Source organism: Aythya fuligula, chromosome 6 (assembly GCF_009819795.1).
Source record: "Aythya fuligula isolate bAytFul2 chromosome 6, bAytFul2.pri, whole genome shotgun sequence".
NCBI classification, from domain to species: Eukaryota; Metazoa; Chordata; class Aves; order Anseriformes; family Anatidae; genus Aythya; species Aythya fuligula.
This window is the reverse complement of record NC_045564.1, coordinates 1,998,838-2,021,210: the sequence shown is the minus strand read 5'-3', so window position 1 is coordinate 2,021,210 and position 22,373 is coordinate 1,998,838. Positions and strand designations below refer to the sequence as shown.

The following is a 22,373-nucleotide window of genomic DNA, read 5'->3' as shown; positions in this document are numbered from 1 at the left end:
AAATCATGTTAATTCCAGGTTCTAAATGACACCTTGGGAAAAAATAAAGTGCTATCGGTATGAAGTGGAAGAACAGATGAAATAGTAGGCACTGTGAAGAAGTTTCAGGAATTCAAGGGGAACTGAGTGAAAAGCCTCTAGAAATACCCACTTTGATCAGAAGCATATTTAATGGAGGAAGTGCTACAGGGAATTGCTTAGCATAGAAATAGTGTGAGTTTTCCATACAGAGAAGGTAACTTAAGTTGATGCACTGCTTGGGTTCTCTCACCTCGAGCCTTTGATTTACAAACTGCGTATATGGATGCACAATCAGAACTGCCTGAATGGTTTACTTGCAGTGGTGAACGAGGAGGTGAGGGGATGCATTTGGCAGTACTGTTTGCGTTTACTGGAATGCCAGTTGGTATGGCAGGTCTATTTATCTTACCCACTGTAGATGCACACGTTAATCATACCTTTGAAGCCTGACATGGTGTGGGGTTGTCCTGTTGCCTGAGTGCATCCTGGAAGCCTTCTCTTGCTCTTCTTCACAGTTCAGTGCAACACAGTGGGTGCTGTTAGTTCCCACTGAGGCCTGTGGGTTCTGGGCGCTGTCGTTTCTGACCCAAGACCAGCTGGGAGATGTCTTCCCTGTTGGGTGCCTGGCCATTGAGTTCCCTCAAGGAAGGAGGGGCGGCAGCGGGAATCAAACAAGTGCTTGAAATAAGGCAAAGGCTGGCAGCAGTAAGAGCGGGAGTTTTTTTCAACTTTGTAGCCTTTTCCTTGAGCTGCCTTCCCGTGTTCTTTTGTGAGGATTCAAGAGTCTTAATATGCTTATGCTGAGATCATCTATACACAATTCTGTGTCGCTGAAGTGTATCGAATTTGGACTTCAGCTTTCTGGTATTTTATACGTGTGAACATTGCCTGACATACTGCCTGATGAGAGCCATTTACAATCGCTTAGATGTTAATGAAGCATGTGTAAAGAAGAAACAATTACTCCTATTAGTTCTGTCTGAGACTTCTTAGGATGGCTAAGTATGTTTTGTTAGTGTCTTCTTTTAACAGAAGGATTGAAATAGAAGATACAGAAAATTTTTAGAAGATTTAAAAATACCGTGCCAGGGTTCTTATTAGTTGTATTGAAAATAGGCATCTAAATTGATTTTGAAATAAGTCTGATAATGCTCAGCTCTTGTATTTGAGCAGTGAATCATGATCATAAATTACAAATGATTTTAACCATTAGGGCACAGAAAAAGGTACCATTCAAAGCTAAATACCACAATTAGAGATGCATGACTGAAATTTCAAAGTAATGTATTAGTAGTATTGTATGAGACAGTCACATGAAAAAGATCATGAGGTTGTGAAAAGGATTATGATCATGCTTGCCATGCTTTAGTCATTAATTTATTGGTAGAAATATTTTAGTCTGGATTGTGCTTGTTTAAATGGGAAGAGTTTGACTTTGCTTGTTCTGATTATATTACCATTATGTGGCAAAGGGGGAGAAAAGGTCTTCACAAAAGTCGTATACTTTGAGTAACTGAATTTTATGTACAGTTGAGTTGTGGTTTTCAATACTGAGAAACAGAAATTAAATAATAAACAATTTGCTAAAGAATCACAGTGTATTGCATGCACTTACCTAGTGCTGCCATGGTCTGTGCAAGCATACATACATGCATTCATGTTTCTCCTGGGCTTTCGTTTGTCTTGCATGTACCTTAACTGCTAACTTCAGACCTTGAACCTGCTCCTCACAGTAAGTAACATTCCCCATTGTAAATCCTCGGCTGATGAAAATTGGCATATCCCTATAGAAATGTGGAGCTCTGCTGATCTGTTATCGGCCATATGCCTGATCCAGTATCTTTACGTACTGCCAGATTGTTTCTGCTTCCTAGGATATGATGCGATTTGCAGAGCCCAGGCTCCCAGACTGTGTGAGAACGAGCACATGGTCTTTATTTAAAGGTTGTGGAATAAGTTTCCAGACAATCGTATAATCTGAGGGTTGACTCGGTCCAATGATACGTGGATGAAGATATGTAACCCGCTTCTTCCTACTCCACCAGCAACAGCTCTGCACTTAACTGCTTCCTCAAAGGAGAACGGAAAAAGCTTCTGGAAGGTGTTTTGAGATGCTTTTAATGTTTCTGTATTAATCCCAGTGATATATTTATGAGAACATTAAAAATGCCTTAAATAGTCTCTGTGAGTGCAAAAGATTGTATAAAAGTAATCTCAATAAACTTGGGGATGAACTTGTCACACTAAACTTCCTGAAATGGTTTGTCACAGCCTTTAAATCTCTCACTGCAGTGTACAAGCTTGGGCTGGAGACAGTCTGTACAGTCATTCCAGACTGATGATAGAACAGTTGTTTATGAATAGAGAACAGTAGTGTAAAATGATTAGCCGTTGATCTTTCTGATGTTTCTGGCATCAATTTTGATACCAATGCCTCCAATTGAATGATACTCTTCCAAACTTCGGTAACTAGGTCAGTATTGCAAAAGAAGAGTTCACTTTTTTCTTAACCTTGCAAGCAATTGAATCTCCAGTGAGAGGTAAATTTTGGTCTTGTATATTTGTAGAGGTTAATAGAAGATTTTTTTTTTCCAGTCTAATGTGTTAAATCATTTATTAGCTATATAAAATTACTAAAAAGTAGCCCTTTTCCTTTTTGATTTCTTTGTCAACCTGTTGGAGGTATAAGAGCTTCCAACATTGTCGTGTGTGCGTGTGCATATACAACATGATTGCAGGCACTTAAGCACAAAACATTGAGCTAATACTTCAAGAAGTGAAAATGGATTGAAAATGTTAGTGGGTTGCTATAAAGCACTTTTCTCATCAGTTTTCACAGAACACAGTTAGCAGCTGGGCTAGAGGACAAGTACACTTACCATTTCTTGTCTGCAACTCAATCTCGTTTTAGGATAGATTGGCCAGATCACTTGGCATCTTAGTGAAAGCACGGTTGGTCATACAGCTCTAGGTGAGGTACACATAGGCTACTAAAGCAGTTTTAAGTGTAGAACAAGATAAAAGCATACTTGATCTGTTTGCCTATTATTTTGTCCTTGCATTTGCTAGTTTTTGGCAGCATCTGGACATACAGAAGCAGAAAGATCTCAACTCCATCCACCTCTCAGCTCTCGTTTCCTCCTCAATCATATTCAGTATATAACTAGTTATGTGTAAAAGCCCTACGTCTGTATATACTCATTTTTTTTCAGTCAACATTAAACCGCTCAGATTGATTGGGAAGCTTCATGCTTCTTCCTTTTTCTCTGTTTCTTTGCTGATTGGAGAGCATGGTTATCTGCTACTTGTATCTAGGTGAACTGCTGTAAATGATGCACATTTCACCTTGCCTTGTACCAAGGTGAACAAATTAGGTGACAAATTAGGTGTCACTAGCAAGCCTCGGCAGTGTTTGGATGATTTTTTTTAACATGTATTCTAGGGGATATTCTTTACCCAAAAATAAGTCTGCAGAAAATGAAGTCATAAAACATAGTTATTGATTTATCTTTAGCTTTCAAGTTTGATGTAAACTCACTAAATATAAACTTGGATTTTTTCTTAAAGTTTCTGTTCAAGTAATAATTCCAATTTTGTATTTTTGTTAGCATATTTAAACAAAGCTGCTATGTTTTGTCAAGTAGCAAATTGTTTTCAACTCAGAATATGTTAAACTTATGAAGTGTCTTCATTGTTATCTGATGTTGAATATTAAGTTATTTACATTTAATGCTAAATAGCAAATGACATTGCCTTGATGATGCAATTCCTGAAAATCATTGCAAACTACTCTGACTTAGTGTGTGGCAGCATAGAATCATATTTTGAGTTGCCTAGAAAGGTTTCTGTAGAACCTCCTTTTTAAATTAACATCCACGTAGATCTTTGGGACCAGTAAACTCATGCAAACAAAGTGCTAATAAATGTTCTTATCTTTAGTAATACATTTAAGTCGGTTATTGACGATTTATTTTTAAATCAGTAGTTACCTACTAAAATTGGGAATTGTGCAGTATGCATATTTAGCAGAAGTAGTTTAGCTGTGCATAAGAGAATAAATGATGTTTGGGTTTTCAATTGTTATCTTCTCACCATCCCCCTAAATAAGAAAATAGAGACAATAGTGTTATATTGAGCCCTTTTTATTCATTAAGTTGTTTTAATGAGGTTTTCAGTATTACAGCTTGTCATAAGCATAGACAGACGCCTCTGAAAACATACAGTAAATGTTCTGACTGACTGTAAATGTTTATCTTTTTCTCGTAACTGCCTCCTGTAAGTATGGCATGTAAGGCTACATATCTTAAATATACAGAGCCTGTGTTACTGTTGTGTAATGTTAATACAATTTCTGCAGTAAAAATACTGCAATTGTTATTCTGTTAATGCTAATATCTAAAAAGATTTGTGAGTCTGTTAGTGCAAATAAGTACTGCAATGAGCATAATACCACTACTGATTCTGCTTTTACACCTAAGTGCTTCCCCTTGTGTTTCTTGTAGGAAACAGAGATGAAGGTACACATGCACACAAAATTTTGCATCATTTGTTTGCTGACATTTATTTTTCATCAGTGCAATCATTGCCATGAAGATGGACACGACCATGGTCCTGAAGAGGAACGTGTACACTACCATAATTACTATCAGATCTCAGAGGCACCCTACCACCAGAATGCAGGAACAGAGTCTATGCCGAGTAAATTTTCAGCTTTGGAAGCTGAAAATGAGCAAAAATACTACATTGAAAAGATTTTTGATCGCTTTGGTGAAAATGGAAGATTATCCTTTTTTGGCCTGGAAAAACTGTTAATAAGCCTTGGTTTAGGAGAAGTAAGAGTAGTGGTGATAAATCATGATGATATTGGCCATGATCATGTTTCTCACCTATATGCTTTAGATGTACAGGAAGGAAAGCATTTTCACTCTCATAACCATCCTCATAGCCACTCAGATTCAGAAAATCAAACCATGGTTGGTATGGCTGCAAAGAGAAACCATAAATGTGACCATGAGAGAGATGCAGCTCTGTCATCTATAAAAGGTGATGGGAAACATATTCATGACCAGAGTCACCATCACCATCATCACCATCCTCATCTGCACCATCATCTTGACCATAATGGTACACATCATTCTCGCAATGATTCAGTTGGTCACAGTGAGCATGGAGAACAGAACCATGGACCTTCAACAGAGACAAACACAACACAGGATCAGCGTGAAAGAAAACAACGGAAACAGAAGAAGAAACGAAAGAAAATCAGTGAGACTTCAGGAGATACTACACAAGATTATGCTCCAGATCATCATCCAGGTGATCAGTATGAGCACAATCGTGTTCATAAACATGATCACGTACATGATGCATCTCATATGCATGTACACCATCATGAACACAGTAGTGATCATTCTACTAGTCACGGACATCAAGATTCCAGTCTAGGTAACGAGGATGGACATCACCATACCAGCAAGCGAGAGGCACCTCGCAAGCAGATGGGTGTAAGAAAACACACTACTTTTTCAGCACGTAGTCATAAGGATCATAATGAAGATGAACGTGATCGTGAAGAGGTGAGTATGAAACGGAGAACTGGCAAGTTCACCTTTGCTGTTGTTAAATAATAATTGAAGATATGTACCCACAAGTAAAGCAGAAGGAAATGTTTGTGCCAGTTGCATAATACGGGCAGAGTGAAAACACTAAGAGGTCGGTGCCACAATATTGAATTTACTTTGTGAGTTTTCATGTCTGCCTGCCCATCATCTATCTTTTCTTAGGGTATCTTGCCTGCTTATCTCTGTTTAAAGATGATACTTCAGATTTTCCAAGATACGTTGTTTTCAGGTGGTTGTGTTTGTTTGTTTGTTTTTTCCCTTCCCAAAATTCATGAGCACCTTTTTCCCCTCCCTATGTTTTTTGGACTTCTTTCTGGATCTAAGACTAGTAACCTTTTTGGAAACTGCGCAGAGACTTTTTCCTAAAAGAAACACATGTATATTTTCCAATGTGTCTGTAATTTCTTTGTCCTAAAAGAATGTGAAGCAATATAGATTATATAGGTGTTTGGAGACTGAGTTGTATAATATCGATATACGTACTGCTTGTTTCCCCTCATACATTTTATGCCTTTAGGCGTGTTTTAGCTCTGATGGAATGTTGTGGGACAGAGTTTTTTCTTTTCCTTTGTGTGTTATGAAATTATAAGCTAAATTTTCCACAACTATAGTTTTTAATGAAATAGTTGCTTTCACATTTAATTTCTTTGTACAATTTGCTTGCAGTGCTTGAATGTAACCCAGCTGCTACGACATTATGGTCTGGAAACCAGCTCTCCAATATCTCCTGAATTGTTTACATACATGTGTCCTGCTCTGCTATACCAAGTTGAGAGAAGACTTTGTATTGTACATTATGATGAGCTTGAAGATTTTATGAAAAGTAAAACTGCATCAATTCAGAATAAAGATAAAACAGGTGCTTCAGGTAGGTGTGTAACATCCAAAGGCTTTCAATTTTTTTTGCATTGTGAATATCAACTTTGAAGAAAAGGTTGAAATGTCATACAACTTAGCATTGACTGCATAGTAAAGGAATGGTTGAAATTTAACATATCAGAAGAAATTTGAGACAACGTTTGTTTAAGTCAGGAGACATAGCATCCTGTTTGGTGCTGTCATAGCTTCTCCAAAACGACCATGGCTCAGGAAACCACCTTTTTTCTTACTTTTTATTAGGCATAACACATTTTGGCCTTGATTCTTCCCACCTATATTTAGATATTGGACTCTTAGTAGGTCTATAGGCAACATGGAACATCCTTGGAGATAAAAGCACCTTTAGAGATGCACGTCTGCTCACAGTTCGGATTGTTTCCATCATTCAAAGTGTTACATCTTTTTCATAAATTATAATGGAACTGTTGACAGATGTTTTACTGCAGTAAACTATTATAAATCTAAAAAGTATTGGGGACGTGAATATTGATTAGTACCTAAGCGTGTATTAACAAAGAATGCAGTGCTAGTAATTATTTTTAATGACTCCAGCATCATTAAGAAAGATTAGCTTGTTACATGTAAATCTCCTATAGAGAGAGGGTATCTCATTTACTGTTGAGATGGCTGTAAATCAGATATACTGTATGTGTTTTGTGTGGCAGCAAATCACTTGTTTTCTGGGGTAGTCTCATTGTAGTAAGAGTTGACCCTTGCCTTGTCTTATTATCAAGCGGATTTGTAGAACGGCTTTAAGCATTTTCTGCCAATTAAGATGTTGAAACCATGCACGAAGCTGTCATGTTGCACATATTTTGAACCAGTTTAATTAGAAAGTTTATGCAGCTGAGTGCTTCTTTTAAAAAGAACTCATTTTCTTTCTATATAATGAGGAAGAGAGTTGATGAATAACCAGGCATGAAGATCCTTTAACGTTTGACGAGACTTAATTAGCAAAATAAGTGAACCTTACTGTGGACATTTAACATGTTTTTTGGTATTTTGAGTATAAATAACATTAGCCAGTTAATTGTAAACAAAAAAAAAATCACTTAATCTGGCTCTGTAAACAAACAGTAACTTCTGAAACAGGTCAACTTGATGTAGATAATGATAAATCACGATATCTAGCAATGTCATGTGTACTGTTCTGCTAGCTAGAATGAGACTTCAGGTGATGTAATAATCATTTTTGCTTTTTAAGTAAGGAAGTGAATCACAAAATAATAAGTCTTAACTGGTATTTGAGGGTTGAGGGAGGCGTGAGATGAATGTCAGAGTAACTGTTAACCTGTAGGTTGTAAGATTCTGCTAAAACAAAAATGTGTCCTTGCCCAGGCTAATGTAAACCTTCTTAGATAGAAATGCTTGTCAAAGTTAGGAGGATGCAGGTTTTTTAAAAAACACTAGATATTTGATTTTTTTTTTCTTCAGTATTAATTACACCTTCCCAAATATGCAATAGACTGGTGCTGCTTCTATTCACTTACACTAACTTGCAAGGTTTTCATTGGGTCTGACAATTTTCTAAAGCAAAATAATTTAATTAATAGGTGACCAAAAACTTAGATGACCATGCTGAGTTTTGTACCTGTAATTGTGGATAATTCTGTAAGATCTTCTAATAGAGGATTTTCAAGGGCTTTTTATCTACAACTGAGTTTTCATGGTGTACCTATCAGCATTACCATCGTGCAGGGTTCCTAGGCAATTCAAAAGTAAGCGTGCATCCGAATATGAATCAAACTAATCTATTTGATTACTGAACTTCTAGATACGTAACAGGGCTGTACTGAAGAGGGTTGTATGATGTTATTTTCCCCCTCTAACTTCTCATCGTAACTCCACCTGTTATGCAGCCACGCAGACTCTGTGTGGACTGTCTAGCTGCTGACACACAGCTGTCAGTCAGCAAGAGAAGTAGATCCTGAATGTGGTAAAACTAGTGAAGCTTTTCATTTAATTTAATTTTTTCAGTTTGAATGATTGGGAATCAGTCAGTAGACATATTCTTCACGTTGGAACATTGAATCGGCTTTCCACATTTGAGAAACACCATGTTGTTCCTGTACTTTGAAATCATTTGGGAATGTATGTTGCTGTAGTTACTGGACAAACTGCCGCTTGTATTTTTTTTTTTTTCTTTTCTTAGTTCAGTTCACTGAAATCATTAGATTTACAGCTGTCACTTGGTTGATTGTGAACAGATTGATGCTACCACAATTGCTTGATTCAGTTCTTCAGAAGCAGAGCCAGAAATTGTAGCAGCTCACAGTTAGCACGAATGGTGTAATTGCCATAGATATTGGCGAGGGTCTCTTACTGTGCTTGTGCTATGTACCTATAGACTAGAACCATGTTTACATCTCAAGTGAAAGAAGTTACATTTGAGAATATAATTCACCTACTTGTCTATGAAATACTGTATACCTGGATTGAGAACCTAGCCTCTCACAAAAGGGGCAGCACTGAGATACGATGCAAGTAAACAATGAGCAAATTTTTCAAGTCAGGGATCAGCTAGGGCTGCTGTTTAAAGGTATTTCAGATCAGACAGCATTCCCTGGACCTTACCATTCCCTGAATGCAGGAAGGCTTTGCTGCACTGGAGCCTTGGTATTAGCTTGCTTTCTTCTGAAAGCTTGCAGATAGGTAACCTTTCTCAGCCTTCTAAGGAATCTACCTTACTGTCCTTCTGCTCTGTTGTAATTTACAAATAGCTCTGCAAATGTGACGCAGAGCCGTCTTTTGTTGGCTATGCAGTGTTTGAACAGAGGTCCCTCACAGAGGAAATTTTTGGATCACCTCCCTCTTACCTTTTTTTTCCAGAAGAAAATTATAAACCAGTACCTAATAACTTGACTTCATTGACCAAGCCTTATCTAGTATTCCTTGGGCTGTTACACACCAAGATCTTTTATAACTTATGAGCTATTGCAGTGTTCTTAATACTGCATGTTAGGCCTATTTCCATAATATTTTAGTGTTTTGGACACTACAGCTGTATGAAATCATTCAATAAAATTTTGTCAGATTTTTTTTTTTTTTCAGAGGTCTTAATGTAGTCCTTTTCATCTCAGGCGATAACTTTATCAGAATAAGTTTGTACACGTATGTAACTGTGGGGTCATATGCTGTTTTTGTGTATATTTCTTGTCCTTTGATTTGATGGCAACCTTTTGCTGATAATTTTGGATCCATACCCTTTTAAAGAGTTTAAACAACTGTTTTAACAGCTGCTGATTTTGACCATCAGCTTCGGAGTGGGGCACAGACTCTGTATTCTCCTTCTCATGTGCCTCACCTTAATCGGGGTGCCATGTTTAGATACTCTATCACTCAAAAAGGTATGTGCGCCCTTCAGAGATGCGTCTGCCAAATCTGTGCCATGACAGCCAGTATACATAGCCTCCGTTTTCGGTCTCCATGTAAGGCTGCTGTTAGTGCCAGGTTAAATGACCATCAGCACATCTGTGTCCTGCCAACTGGCTGTTAACTTTAATTTGGGCAACTTGAGCATGCACATTACGATTTGGTATTGGGTTACATGTCCATCTCTGCTGTTTCTTTCAGCAGGGCTTGTTCGTTGAGTGTACATGATTGAAGTGCTCTGGGGATGATTCAGGGTTGTGTAGCAACAGTATTTTGGTTTGCAGGGTCCTGCTTCCACTCTACACCTACTTCGTATTCCTGTTTTCTGACTTATGTTCTTTAGTTCCTCATGTGATTGCAGTCCTTGTCTTTTCACCAACTCTGTTTTCTTCTCAGTGTCAATCCCCATTCTAGTATATGCTGCATGCTTTCTAAATCTTTTTCCAGTCAGTTTCTCCTGTTGGATATGTTCTTGTAACCTGTGTGTTTGAATTGGATTGTTTCCTTTTCTGCACTGTCATGGGAGATACAGACTTGTTAAGAATGAGTATCCCCCAACATGGGTGAAACAGCAGATCTTGTAAGTTTTGGTGTTGACCAAAAAAGGCTGCGGCAGACACACTTCTAGTGGCAAAGTCTTGTTAAATCTGATCTGTTGCATTTCTTTGTACAAATAGAATTATTGGGACATTTGACTGCTGAGTGATGTGTTGCAGCTGCTCATTGAAACACATAATCTTCCTCTCTTCTCATCTTCCCACACCCATTAACCAAGGTGTTTTTCCCTTCTTGGTGAAGAATGAGCAGAACTTCACAAACTTTGAGGGAAGTCAGATCCTGTACCAAAGTACAGAGGCACTAATGATTTTAAAATCAGAAGTTGCTAACTTTCATCGAAGCTTGCAAATTGCGTAGACATTTTTGATAGAGTGAAGCTAGGAAGAAAACTGGAAATACCTAAAGCATTTAGATTAAGCCTTGGAACAAATAATTAAAAAGTTCAGCTTCAGGAAATTATGTTGTTGGAATGTCTCAGCCCAAGCAGTTACCATTTGTAAAGTGGGAGCCTCTAATGAAAATTGTTCAGCAGAGGTAACTTAGCTCACTCCATGTCATTGTAACATGTTACTTTGCATAGTGACATGATCACACTATCAGTGTCACAAAAGTTTGTTTCTTTTTCAATTAGATTTACAGGTAATACCATATGTGAATATTAGTTTCATAATTCTCCGTGTAAATCTCTACTTTGTGTTGTAAATACATTTCTATTTTTATGTGTATTGCTGTGATATTGAAAAGAGTTAAATCATTAATACGTGGAGCCACCAACTATTCCTGTCTTTGGGGCTGTGAACCTTATGAACTGTACTATTGGAACTAAACAATTTTTAACTGTTCTTTGAAGTTTCTCTGATAGGACAAAAAAAAAGTAGAAGAAAGTATTTTCCTAGGCCGAGATTCTGACAGCAAGAGGCATGTTTCGTTGTTCTCAGAATCTGTTTCTTCTGTCGTTCCTTGTCATGTCGAAATTGGCACATCTTTAATTAGTAGGATTATGTTGATTGTACCCTGTGCCATTATCACTGTTTCTTCCAATGACAACAGTAGAAATTCTCAGAAAAATGCAAACTGTTTCTTGTCGGTAGCAAGTTGCTTTCAGTTCTTTTTAAGTTCTTAGCATTTGATTTTAAGGTTTCTCTGTCAAAGGTTGAGTCTTACATTTTTTTCTCATAAGTAAAAATGTATTTTTCAGAGCACCAGATGAAGAGAATGGTGCCTAACTGAACATGTTACTCCTACCAAAGGGAAGGAAGTATTTACTCCACCTACAATTTCCATCAGAATATAATTGAAAATAAATGTTAAACATGAATTAGTGCCCATAGAGTCATAGTAAGTTGAAAAAAATAGCCAAGATGTTTTTGTTCCAGCATGAAATCTGGGGTTTTTGTGTTTCATGAATAGACTGCAGAGCTAAGCTGGGAGCTTGCAGTCAGTAAGAAGAGCTGGGCTGTTCCGTTCCCTTAGCTGATTGTCTTCTAACATTTTTCGATCTATTGTGCAGTGAATAAGCCTGTGTGTCTTTTGCTGTGGACCTGAGTACTAAAGGTACTTCATATTTTCAGCACCTTTTGAATGAACAATCACCCGAGTTAGGTTAAAGGAAAGCCACCTTCTTAAGACACAGTTGAAAGTCATTAATCCGTCTTTAAAGTTTTACAATTATTATTCTGATAAGCTTTCTGTATCCATTTCTTCCCACAGCCTGGTTTTGTGGTATCATCTCTATCACCGTCATTAGCCTGCTTTCCTTGCTAGGTGTGATCTTGATTCCCATCATTAACCAATGGTGCTTCAAATTTCTTCTAACTTTCTTGGTAGCTCTGGCTGTAGGAACAATGAGTGGAGATGCTCTACTCCACCTGTTGCCACATGTAAGTATTGCTTTCCTTACGTTTTATTCAAGTGCATATAGAATTTAGAAGGAACTGTTTGACAAGTGTCAACTAACAAATGCTCACAGCTGTAGATTGGCTTGGCTGATGGACATCCTGAAACAGTATTTGAGCCTTGCCATTAAAAACAAAATATATGCGTGTTACTAATAAATGTAATAGCAGTTGCATATTCATAAGCTAACTTTAATAATATTTTAAAATGCCTGAGACCAAGAAGAGCACTTTAAACTTAGTGGTGTTACTTTCGTTTGATACTTGTGTATCAGTACCACCTTAAAGTGTTTCAGGGGATACAGCTTACTGATTACTAGCTTTTGGGGAGAAATTGACTTGTAATGTAACGAATCAAGAAATTGCCCAAACTCTAGGGGAAGGTAAGCAGTTTTTAATTTGTGACAGTATGCCATAATTGTTAGGAAAAAAGGAAAATGTGTTTTAAAACTTACTTTTATCCTTTGAACAAAAAGACTAACATTAATGTTTTCTTTTTGTAAACTTTAATACAGTTTTTTTTTATGTATATATATATTAATTTGTATTGCAGATCAGAGTTAAGTTTATAATTGATTGTAATAGTTAAAAACATGATGCTCAGTTGTTAGTGGGACAGTAGCAACAGTAACTGTGTGATTTTCCTAAGTGTTCTCAGTTCTAGCATTTAGCACTTTTTAGTCAGAAAAAAAAGCTGAAGCTTCTTTGTTTTTCCCCCTTCTAAAAATCACCCAGATGAATATTAGAGTAATAAAAAAAATAATTAAAAAATAATTAAGATTTTCTGTGGTAAAACATACCTGTATGACAATAATCTTCTGAAGTGTTTTTGGTACTACTTTTCTGAAGAGGCTCCGTATTTTGTCATCTGAGGTCAGAGCCGTTCCAGTCTCCCAGTTGCACCGGGTCACGCAGTGTTACTGCTTTCTCTCCTTTAGTCACATGGAGGCCACAACCACAGCCACCACCATGGCCAAGGTCACGTTCATGAACACAGGCATTCTCATCGACATGCCCACCCACATGGAATAGGGACTGAAGGCTTTCTAGAAGAAAATGATCCAGTGTTGAAAGGTCTTGTGGCACTTGGAGGCATTTATGTTTTGTTCATCATTGAACATTGTATAAGAATGTACAAGCATTACAATAAACAAAAGGTATGCAGTGAAATTGTGTGCTACTTGAAAAAAATCTTTTGACCTGAATGTATCTTCGTGAGTGTTGAGGAATTGTCTGCGTGGTGATTCATTATTCTGTGTGTATTTTATATATATATATATATATATATATATATATATATAAATATATATCTTATATATATATATATAAATAAAAATATATATCTTATATATATATATATATATATATATATATATATATATCTTACATATATATATATATATGTATATGTCTCTTATATCTTTTATATATATATACACATATTTAAAATGTGTGTTCCATTTGATTTCATGTGAGGAAACCCTTTCTAAAACAGGTTGCTTTTCTTAACAAAGTAATCTGGGGAAACAAAGTAGACATCAGATGGGGAAAATACCAGGCTTTTGGCAACATTCACTGAGGTATATCTCTAAATATAAGAAATTACAGCTCCTTCCTCAGAATGCTATGATCTCTTTGCAAAAATACAAAAAGGAAGTATGTAAGAAAGAACTGATAATAGAGCAAAACAATTGCCAGACAATTTAGGAGAAATGCAACTGTATACTCTCAACTAATGATGCCAGTGTAACAGAAGTAGTCACAGTAGAAAATTGCAGACCTTCTGCTTTTGGTACAATGTCATTTAAATTGTTACTTGCTTCCCTGAAAAGAAGGGATTGGATTTTTAGGTCTGGAAGCAGGCTGTAATCATAGTGGTGGTATAAAAGGAGATTGAGTACTTGCAGAGGTATGTAAGTCAGTGGAAATTCAAGCCACCAAAGAGCCATATTATTTCAGCAGTCATTATTAAGTACACTTTTATGAAAATGACTATAACTGCTTCTCCCAAAAAGAGTGAACAAAAATTGCTCCAGTTTCATTCACATCAAAATTGCTGCCTCTTCTGGACAGGCAGCAAAAGATTTTCTGTGCTGGAGGAGGCATTTCTTAGATCTTCTGATGAAAAGATAAAAGCTATTACATATCTCTAAGATTAATTAAATAGTTAAATCTCCTAAGATGCTTTAGCAAAACTATAATCCTTGCGCTATGGGGTGTGCACAGGAAGATGGCAAGCTTTTCTCTAAAGGAAAATATGAGGAAGTTGTAGGAGTAGAAACTTCTAAAATTGAACAAAACAGGAGCTGTTCTTGCTGCGTGCTTGCTTTCTTGAACAAAATAAGTGAATGCAATGACTCCAGGTATGTTTCTTGGCTGTTACAATGTTCTTTGCAATTATGTACTCTGTTACTGGAGTGAAATTGTGCATGTGTGTGGTAGTCTGTTTTTAAGATGTTTTTTGGCAATGCTTCATTTTTTTTCATTTCTGTTGACGTCCTTTTACAAATCCAATGTCAATTGTTTCCTGTTGCAGAGTCAGCAGAAATGGTGCAAGAAAAAGCAGACTGAAGAATCACCAATTGGAAGGAAACTCTCAGATCACAAATTAAATAACAGACCAGATGCTGACTGGCTTCAGCTCAAACCCCTTGCAGGTAGCTGTTTATTTTCAGAATTTTTTCTGATTATGACATTCCAAGTAATGGCTTGTAACCTATGCTTGTAACCTATGGCATGTAGCATGTAACCTCTTGTACAGTTGTGCTGCTATTATGTAAATCATTGTTAATAAGGCTTAATAGACTTTCCCCATGCTATATATATTTTGTTTTTCTGAGATCCGAGACTACCGTGAACACTTGCTAATATACCCTACAAATGGTTCTCAGACTTACGAAGCAGTCAGGGTTTTTGGGTGGCTGTAATTCTTTAGTTTTGTTAAGCACTTGGTTAATCTGGGCCCAGCTAGCTCAGACTTGGCAAAAACTAGATCAAAAATTAACACACACAATTTGAAAGATGATATGCTATTACACTTTAAAGATTCTATCCTCTGACCAATTACAATTTGGCCAAGAAAGCTAAGCAAAATTAATTTCTTCTCATAAATGTAATCAAATATCTCTGATTTTCTCAAGGATGTTTCTCAAGGATCCAAAATAATTTTCATATGCTATTCCTTCATAATAATCTGAATGCTTGTGCAGTATGAACCCAGAAGGAATGCCATAGCACACGTCTCGAAGGGGCAAGAGAAGGGGAAGAGCTTTGCTTTGTAAACTTGCCTTACGGTTGCCAGTGTGGCTGCTGAATTCATTGGTTGATGAAGAATGCATGCGCTATAAGTTATACAAATGCAATTTTGTTAATTTGAATGGTTCGTTGTAGGGAGTGTTAGGTCTGCAGCCTTCTCCATTCAGACAACTTAAAATGAGATTTGGAGAACTGACATAGAGCAAAAAGGCTTTAGACAGCCTCCAAATTATGTTTAAGAGCTTGTTTATCTAGAAACTCATTGTCTGCTGCATAGGTACTCTGTGCCATTTTAATAATTCCCTCTACTCCCTCTACTTTTTTTTTCTGACTCTTGAATATTTTTGTTCAGTTATTTTATGCTAATAAACTCATTGTCCATAAATGTTTTTTTCTGTAATTGTTTTTGTCTCCTAGAGCACATATTGCCTCTTCCTTTTATTTAACAGTATTTCAGAAATACTAGTAAACTTAAAATTTATACACGCAAGCCTTCTGCATTGTTTTCAGTTTGTCTGTCTTTATAAAAATGGCTTTGGTTGCTGGCAGGGTAATGAGCTACATTAAAGGAGTTTCCTGTATGACACAAGTGTCTGTCACAAAGACAGTTGAGGTACAGAAGCAGTTTAAAGATCTGTTGTATCAGTGGCAGATCCTGTTATGTTTCCATGTCCTGTATGTGCAGCATTCCATCTGCAGCGTGTGAGCCGTTATGGTGCTGGCAACTCTCCTTTTCCAGTGTTCAACCACAAACTTTGTCAGTAGCAAAGTCATAGATGTACACCTAGTACACCTAGGTCAGGCTAAAACAGACTTCGTGTACAATGGGTGCATAGCTGCTGCCTCACAGTGGAGACTTTTAGAATGCTGTATATGCAAATCACTGAAAAATAGGGTAATGGAATTTATTTATTCATTGACAGAATGTTAATCACACAATTATTAGATTAGGATGTGTTAAAACACTATTTCTGCTTTCACAAAGCAAGTAAATTCTTAGCTTAATGTTGCAGTAGTAGCTGGATATATTCTAATCAGAATTAATGCAGTGTTTCTCTCAATTGACTACAATGCAGGAGCAGATGACTCGGTTTTATCTGAAGATCGACTTAATGAAACTGAACTGACTGACTTAGATGGCCAGCTGGAATCCCCTCCCAAAAACTTTCTGTCTGTAGAAGAAGAAAACAACATGCACCATCCTCACAATGATGTTATACGAGCTGCTCAAGATGCTCATGATGTTCACGATTCAGAGTACGACAGCCATGGTGAAGATAAAATGATAGCTAGGAAACACAGTCACCACTGGCATCACAAACATTCGCATCATTCCCATGGCCATTGCCATTCTGGAAAAGACCTGAAAGATACAGGGATAGCTAATATTGCTTGGATGGTAATCATGGGAGATGGAATTCACAACTTCAGTGACGGCTTAGCAATAGGTAGGCAAAAACACTGGGTATTTTTCAACAGTTTTTCTCTTCATGTTGAGTAACTTTGGTCGCATTTTACTTATTAGTGATCACAGATTTCCAATTAGCTTCTGTGGTTACTGGCATTGTTTATTCTCCTTCAGAGCAGGAATTAAAAGGCCATCAGTTGTAATTGTCATCTTCCTTCTGTTAATATTCAGTGACTGCTTCCACCAAGATTACTTTGTTGGCATTAGTAACAGTAGCAATCTGTTAGATAAAGATAGGTGCCGAGTAACTTCCTTGTGAATTAAGGAGCACCGGTAGTGCATATTTGTTGTCTGGGTCTCAGTATTTGCCTCAAAGACAGAAGAAATGTCATTTGTTGTTACTTATATTTATTTATAATAATAGGAATATTATCATTAAGACATAAATATTGTATTAATTAATAAGTCAGGTACTCCTGACTCCACATGTATGCATTAATAAATGAGTCAGCTACTCAAAAAAGTACTCCTTAGGATAATTTTATTCTTATTTCAGCAAAGTATTATTTCGGATTACAGTTAGTATAGATTTATGTCTAGCCAAATGTAGATTAAACTACCAAACAGAGAAATAGGAACAATTACAAATTTGATTAGATTACAACTTCAATTATTTTAAACCTCTAAATGTGATTTGAACTGTGAAACACATTAATTTTAACACATCATTACAAGTCAAAAGAAGCATAGGGGATTATCTCTTTATTAGGGTTTTGAGTTAACAATGGAATCTACTACAGTATCTCCACTTTCTCTTTATCTAATTTAAAAAGAAACCATATTTAATAAAAATCAACTTACTGCTTTATTTTTCATGTTGAATTTATAAGACATTTTGACAGTGGCTTCTAAGGCCAAAAAAGATCACTACGCCATCTGTTGAAAGCTTCACTGTATTAAAACTCCATTTCTAAATATTTCTGTGTCAAGCCCAACCACCTGATTGTTTGGTACAGTTTTAGAAATGTTTGTATTAATCTTTTTAATGTATATCAAGTTAGGAGGAATCCATACTTCTCTGAGGAAAGTTAAATTTCCTCTGTCTTAAGGTTGTGCCTTTTTTCTACTTTATTTAGTGTTTTGACTGCTCACTACAAGCTCTTCTTGTACCTTTCTCAGCTATAGTACAGAAATTTAACATCAGTTTTCTCATCTCAGAATGATTTAAGGCATGAACTTAAAGTTGAATTAAATTAGCTTACACAAAAGTTACTAAAAGATTCTTGCACAAGTTTTTCTCCTTATTAACTTCCAAGTTAGGCTTATTCCTGTTGCTGAAAAAAAATCATGCTTTAGGAATAAGCATTAAAGAAAGAGGGAGCTTGTGGATTACAAGAGTTTGGATTTCCAACCTGGAAAGGAGAGAGCTATCCTGTTGCTCATGTGCACTCATAATTACCCTAATAAACTTGAGATGCATTCAAAATGTAAAAATGATGCAGTTTATTAGCTTGTTACCTTTATGTCTTGCAGTTGTGTTCTATCTCAGGATTTGCGCTTCAGATGAACTAAGCAATAAAGTACACAGTGCTGATGCACATCTGGGATACTTCCAGTGTAATGAAAAAACCATTAGTGTGCATTTTATCAAACAAGTGTAATTTTAAGAAGTCTTTTGATGAAATTTGCTGCGTTGAAATAGTAAAATACCATTTGTATCTTTCTTTAATTTATTTTTTCTTCCAGGAGCAGCTTTTAGTGCTGGACTGACAGGAGGAATCAGTACATCTATAGCAGTATTTTGTCATGAGCTTCCCCATGAATTAGGTAACTAATTGTATAAACTGATGTGTCTCATCTTCAGCTGGATGAAATATGTATCTAAAAGCTGTTGTGATACTTATCCTGGTAAGCGTAATGCAGTGCTGTTGCCGTAAGGGTGACCAGAACTTCCAGGAGTGATTGAGTAGTATTATTTCAGTGTACATAAAGAGAATATTAATACAAGATTAGTTTGTCAGGCATCTAGCTACAGCTGTTCTGTGAAGTGATTTTGAATGTGTTTTAAAAATATTCTTAGGAGTATAGTGTACACATTTTTGGTGTTTCACCTCTGCGGTTTATATAGTTTCATACTAGTCCACATGGCGCTGTCTTTAAAAAACAAAACAAAAACAAACAAAAAACAAACAAATAAATAATAAAAAAAATAACAAAAAAAAAAAACAAAACACAAAGTCACACATCCTATGGTATATTATAGAAGGTTAAATGAATTAGCAAAATTCTTTGTGGAGATCTTTAGAAGATGCTTCCTACCAGTTACCACCAAGTCCAGTGGGTGTGGATGACTATTTAGATAAGTCCTGTAGGTATTGGATTATTATTCAGCCTGTAACCTGAAATTGTGCTGGATTAAACTGTGTGTGTAATCACAGTCAAATACCCATCGAGGTGACAGGTGAAAACTTTACATAGGTAAATACTAAGCACAAGGTAAGTAATGGGTGCAGATGGGACAATAGAGAAGATATTCGTGGTGATATACTACAGACAGTATTGCTAATACCATAGTTCACTGTATATGCTGTGGATTCTGATTCAAGATTGAGCAATTAATTTCTAGAATATCCAACACAGGAATAATATATTCATTACCCTATTAACTATGTATCATCTTTCACTCATATTCATAAGAGTTCAGTTTGAAGAGAGTAAAACTACCAGCTGGTTAAGAGCTGAAAATTTAGATCTTTATAGATCTACCTCCATCAGCAATTTTAGCAGAGGTGGTCTGAATTCAAAGTAACGCAGGTTTACCTGGCATATTTTAAACCAGCAAGCATTCATGAATACAAAGTCATTCCTTCTGAATGTAACTGTTCCTTTTCCTAGCACCTTACTTCTCAAATTCATTGTCACCTGTGGGAACTGATGCCTCATTATCCTCTTGAATTTGCAGGGTAGGATGTATATAGGTAACAGGCATGGTCAAAACTAAACCTCTGTTTTCATGTGCAATGACCAACCTGTGTGAAGTAAAGGCAAGTCTGTCTACAGACGTATTCTGTGGGAGTAACAAATCTAGATTCCTCTATTAACCTTTAACAGTTAATCACTAATACCTTTCTGTCAATCAGTATGATGAATAGATGCCTTCAACTCATAATGTAATCAAGGACTTGCTGCACAAAAATCATTTTGTTATAAGAGCTTTTTCATAATCCTGTTGCCCAATCTTCCTTTGAGCCTCTAGCAGCGTTTTACTTTGGCTGTGTCTTGGATTGCTGAGATAGGTAAATTAGCCTACATTTACTATTTTCTCTCCTGGAGACTACCAATACTAAACTTACCCTGTCTGCTCTCTCCTCCTCAGGTGATTTTGCTGTGCTTCTTAAAGCTGGCATGACAGTAAAGCAAGCTATTGTGTACAACCTCCTGTCTGCCATGATGGCTTACATCGGGATGCTGATAGGCACAGCGGTGGGACAGTATGCGAACAACATCACCTTGTGGATCTTTGCGGTCACTGCAGGCATGTTCCTCTATGTGGCACTGGTTGATATGGTAAGGTGATCATGGTTCTGTCTTCTTGGCATTCCCTGCTTCAAGCTAGGATTTGAAATGGCACCTACCACGGAACATTTTTTGTTGTGACAAATACCTTCCGCGTACATTTGTGCTGACTATCCTATTTTCAAACCACTTGTTGTTTTTTAATTTTTTAACATCTTCCCCAAAAGTTAACTGGTACAAAATGGTGTTTGATTCTCACTGGCAGACTTGTCAAAGCAAGCAGGCATCTTTCAGTTAGTGTAAGCCACAGACACACATAGGCTTTGGGTTTCAGCAGTTCTTACTGGAACTGCATCACTTCTTTGTCACTGTTCATGAGGCTGTCAGGTGTCTGATGTGCTCTGAGGTGGGCTGATTGCATTAGTCTCCTGGTGCTAAGTAAAGCAGGTGATGTTATGAAGACACCTCTCCCCTCAGACTCTGTGGCCAGTAGTTGCTACTTCCCAGCCTGGTTTCTCACCCATAGTGGTATTGTTGAAGTGTTAGCTAAGGCTGCTGAAAACAAAGGTTCTGTTTCTGATAAATTTGCTGATATCACAGAAGCTGTCTTGGCAAAGAAAGTCAAATATGGGACATTTCATTATAGAGAACTTTAGTAAATACACTCTAGTGATGAAGTCATTCTATTGTAAGGTAAATGAGCCCTTTCCAGGCTTGCTGAAGAGAGTGGCTGCTAAGTCAAGAATGATTTTTCATGCAACTTCAGATGTTCAGCTATAACTTGTAATTACTGAGTAATCCCTTGTTTTAAGTTTTGTGGCTGGTACTTTTTTCCTATATGTACCCTGACTGAAGACAGCAAAGGAAAGGCAGTACTTTCATTCCTTTATTGTTTGTCCTTTTCCTTGGTCACTGTAGCATCCAAATAATGAAGGACTTATGGTCTGACTCTAAACAAGAGCAGGAAAGCCTCTGTGTGACACACTTGAAACTGCACCACATTTTTGTATTGATGTTTCAGTAATCTAGTTACCTGTCAAAAACCTTGTTCTCAGAGTTTAGTCCTTCCCTAGCTTAACAGAGGTTCACGAAGGTGCGTTTTTTATCCATTCCTTACACCAGCCCATTGAGAATGGACCTTCTGGTATTCTTGCATCTGATTGTCCTGCAATTTCTCTAATTACATGTTTTCTAACACAAAGTAAAAGATGCTGTTCTTCAGTAGAACCTGAAGCAGGGATATTTTCAAACCTCCATGCTTTCCATGACCTCCACAATAACTTCATGTGGTAATAACTATCAGAAAAACAATCATAAGGTCTTCCCTTCTGACACTGCCGTTATGGTTTGAGTGGGTACATTGGATTTTCCTAAATTCCTCCCTAGTCCAACTTGAATCAATTCATCTTACTGGCAAATAAATATATGGTTTTTAATTTCTGATATCTCTAGGGCTGAAGCTATAACCTGTCAACTTCAAGATGGTGTTTTTTTTTTTTTTTTATATTGACAGGACCAGACTCACTGTGTGCTCCCTAAAATTGGTCATATCAATATAAAGCTTATAAAGTGAAATGTTTAGTAATCTACAAGTGAGGAACCTTTTCATACCAGTTTGTTTATATATTATTTATATATATATATATATATACACACACACACATATATATATACACACATATATATACATATGTGTTATGTATATATATATGTATATTTAATTTCTCAATGGGTCAATTTGTCAGCTTTTCAAAATACAGTAATGCAAGACTAGATGGGTAATATATTTATCTCTTCAGCTGATTCGATGCTCTGATAATTTGTCTGTTGCACAGTATTCAGGTACTT

At 36.7% G+C, this 22,373-nt stretch overlaps 1 protein-coding gene across 3 annotated transcripts in view; it reads left to right on the top strand.

Moving 5' to 3' along the window:
• Nucleotides 1-22,373, top strand: part of SLC39A10 (solute carrier family 39 member 10) — a 39,167-nt gene that overhangs the window by 12,742 nt on the left and 4,052 nt on the right. For 2 of the 3 annotated variants that reach the window (XM_032189576.1, XM_032189575.1), the window contains 8 exons: nucleotides 4,524-5,597; nucleotides 6,309-6,510; nucleotides 12,162-12,331; nucleotides 13,285-13,503; nucleotides 14,883-15,003; nucleotides 16,678-17,049; nucleotides 18,756-18,836; nucleotides 20,386-20,576. In XM_032189576.1, coding sequence (XP_032045467.1) covers nucleotides 4,533-5,597; nucleotides 6,309-6,510; nucleotides 12,162-12,331; nucleotides 13,285-13,503; nucleotides 14,883-15,003; nucleotides 16,678-17,049; nucleotides 18,756-18,836; nucleotides 20,386-20,576 — 2,421 coding nt within the window. In that variant the 5' untranslated portion in view covers nucleotides 4,524-4,532. The remainder of the gene's footprint in view (nucleotides 1-4,523; nucleotides 5,598-6,308; nucleotides 6,511-12,161; nucleotides 12,332-13,284; nucleotides 13,504-14,882; nucleotides 15,004-16,677; nucleotides 17,050-18,755; nucleotides 18,837-20,385; nucleotides 20,577-22,373) is intronic. The other variant, XM_032189577.1, reaches the window with a different exon arrangement.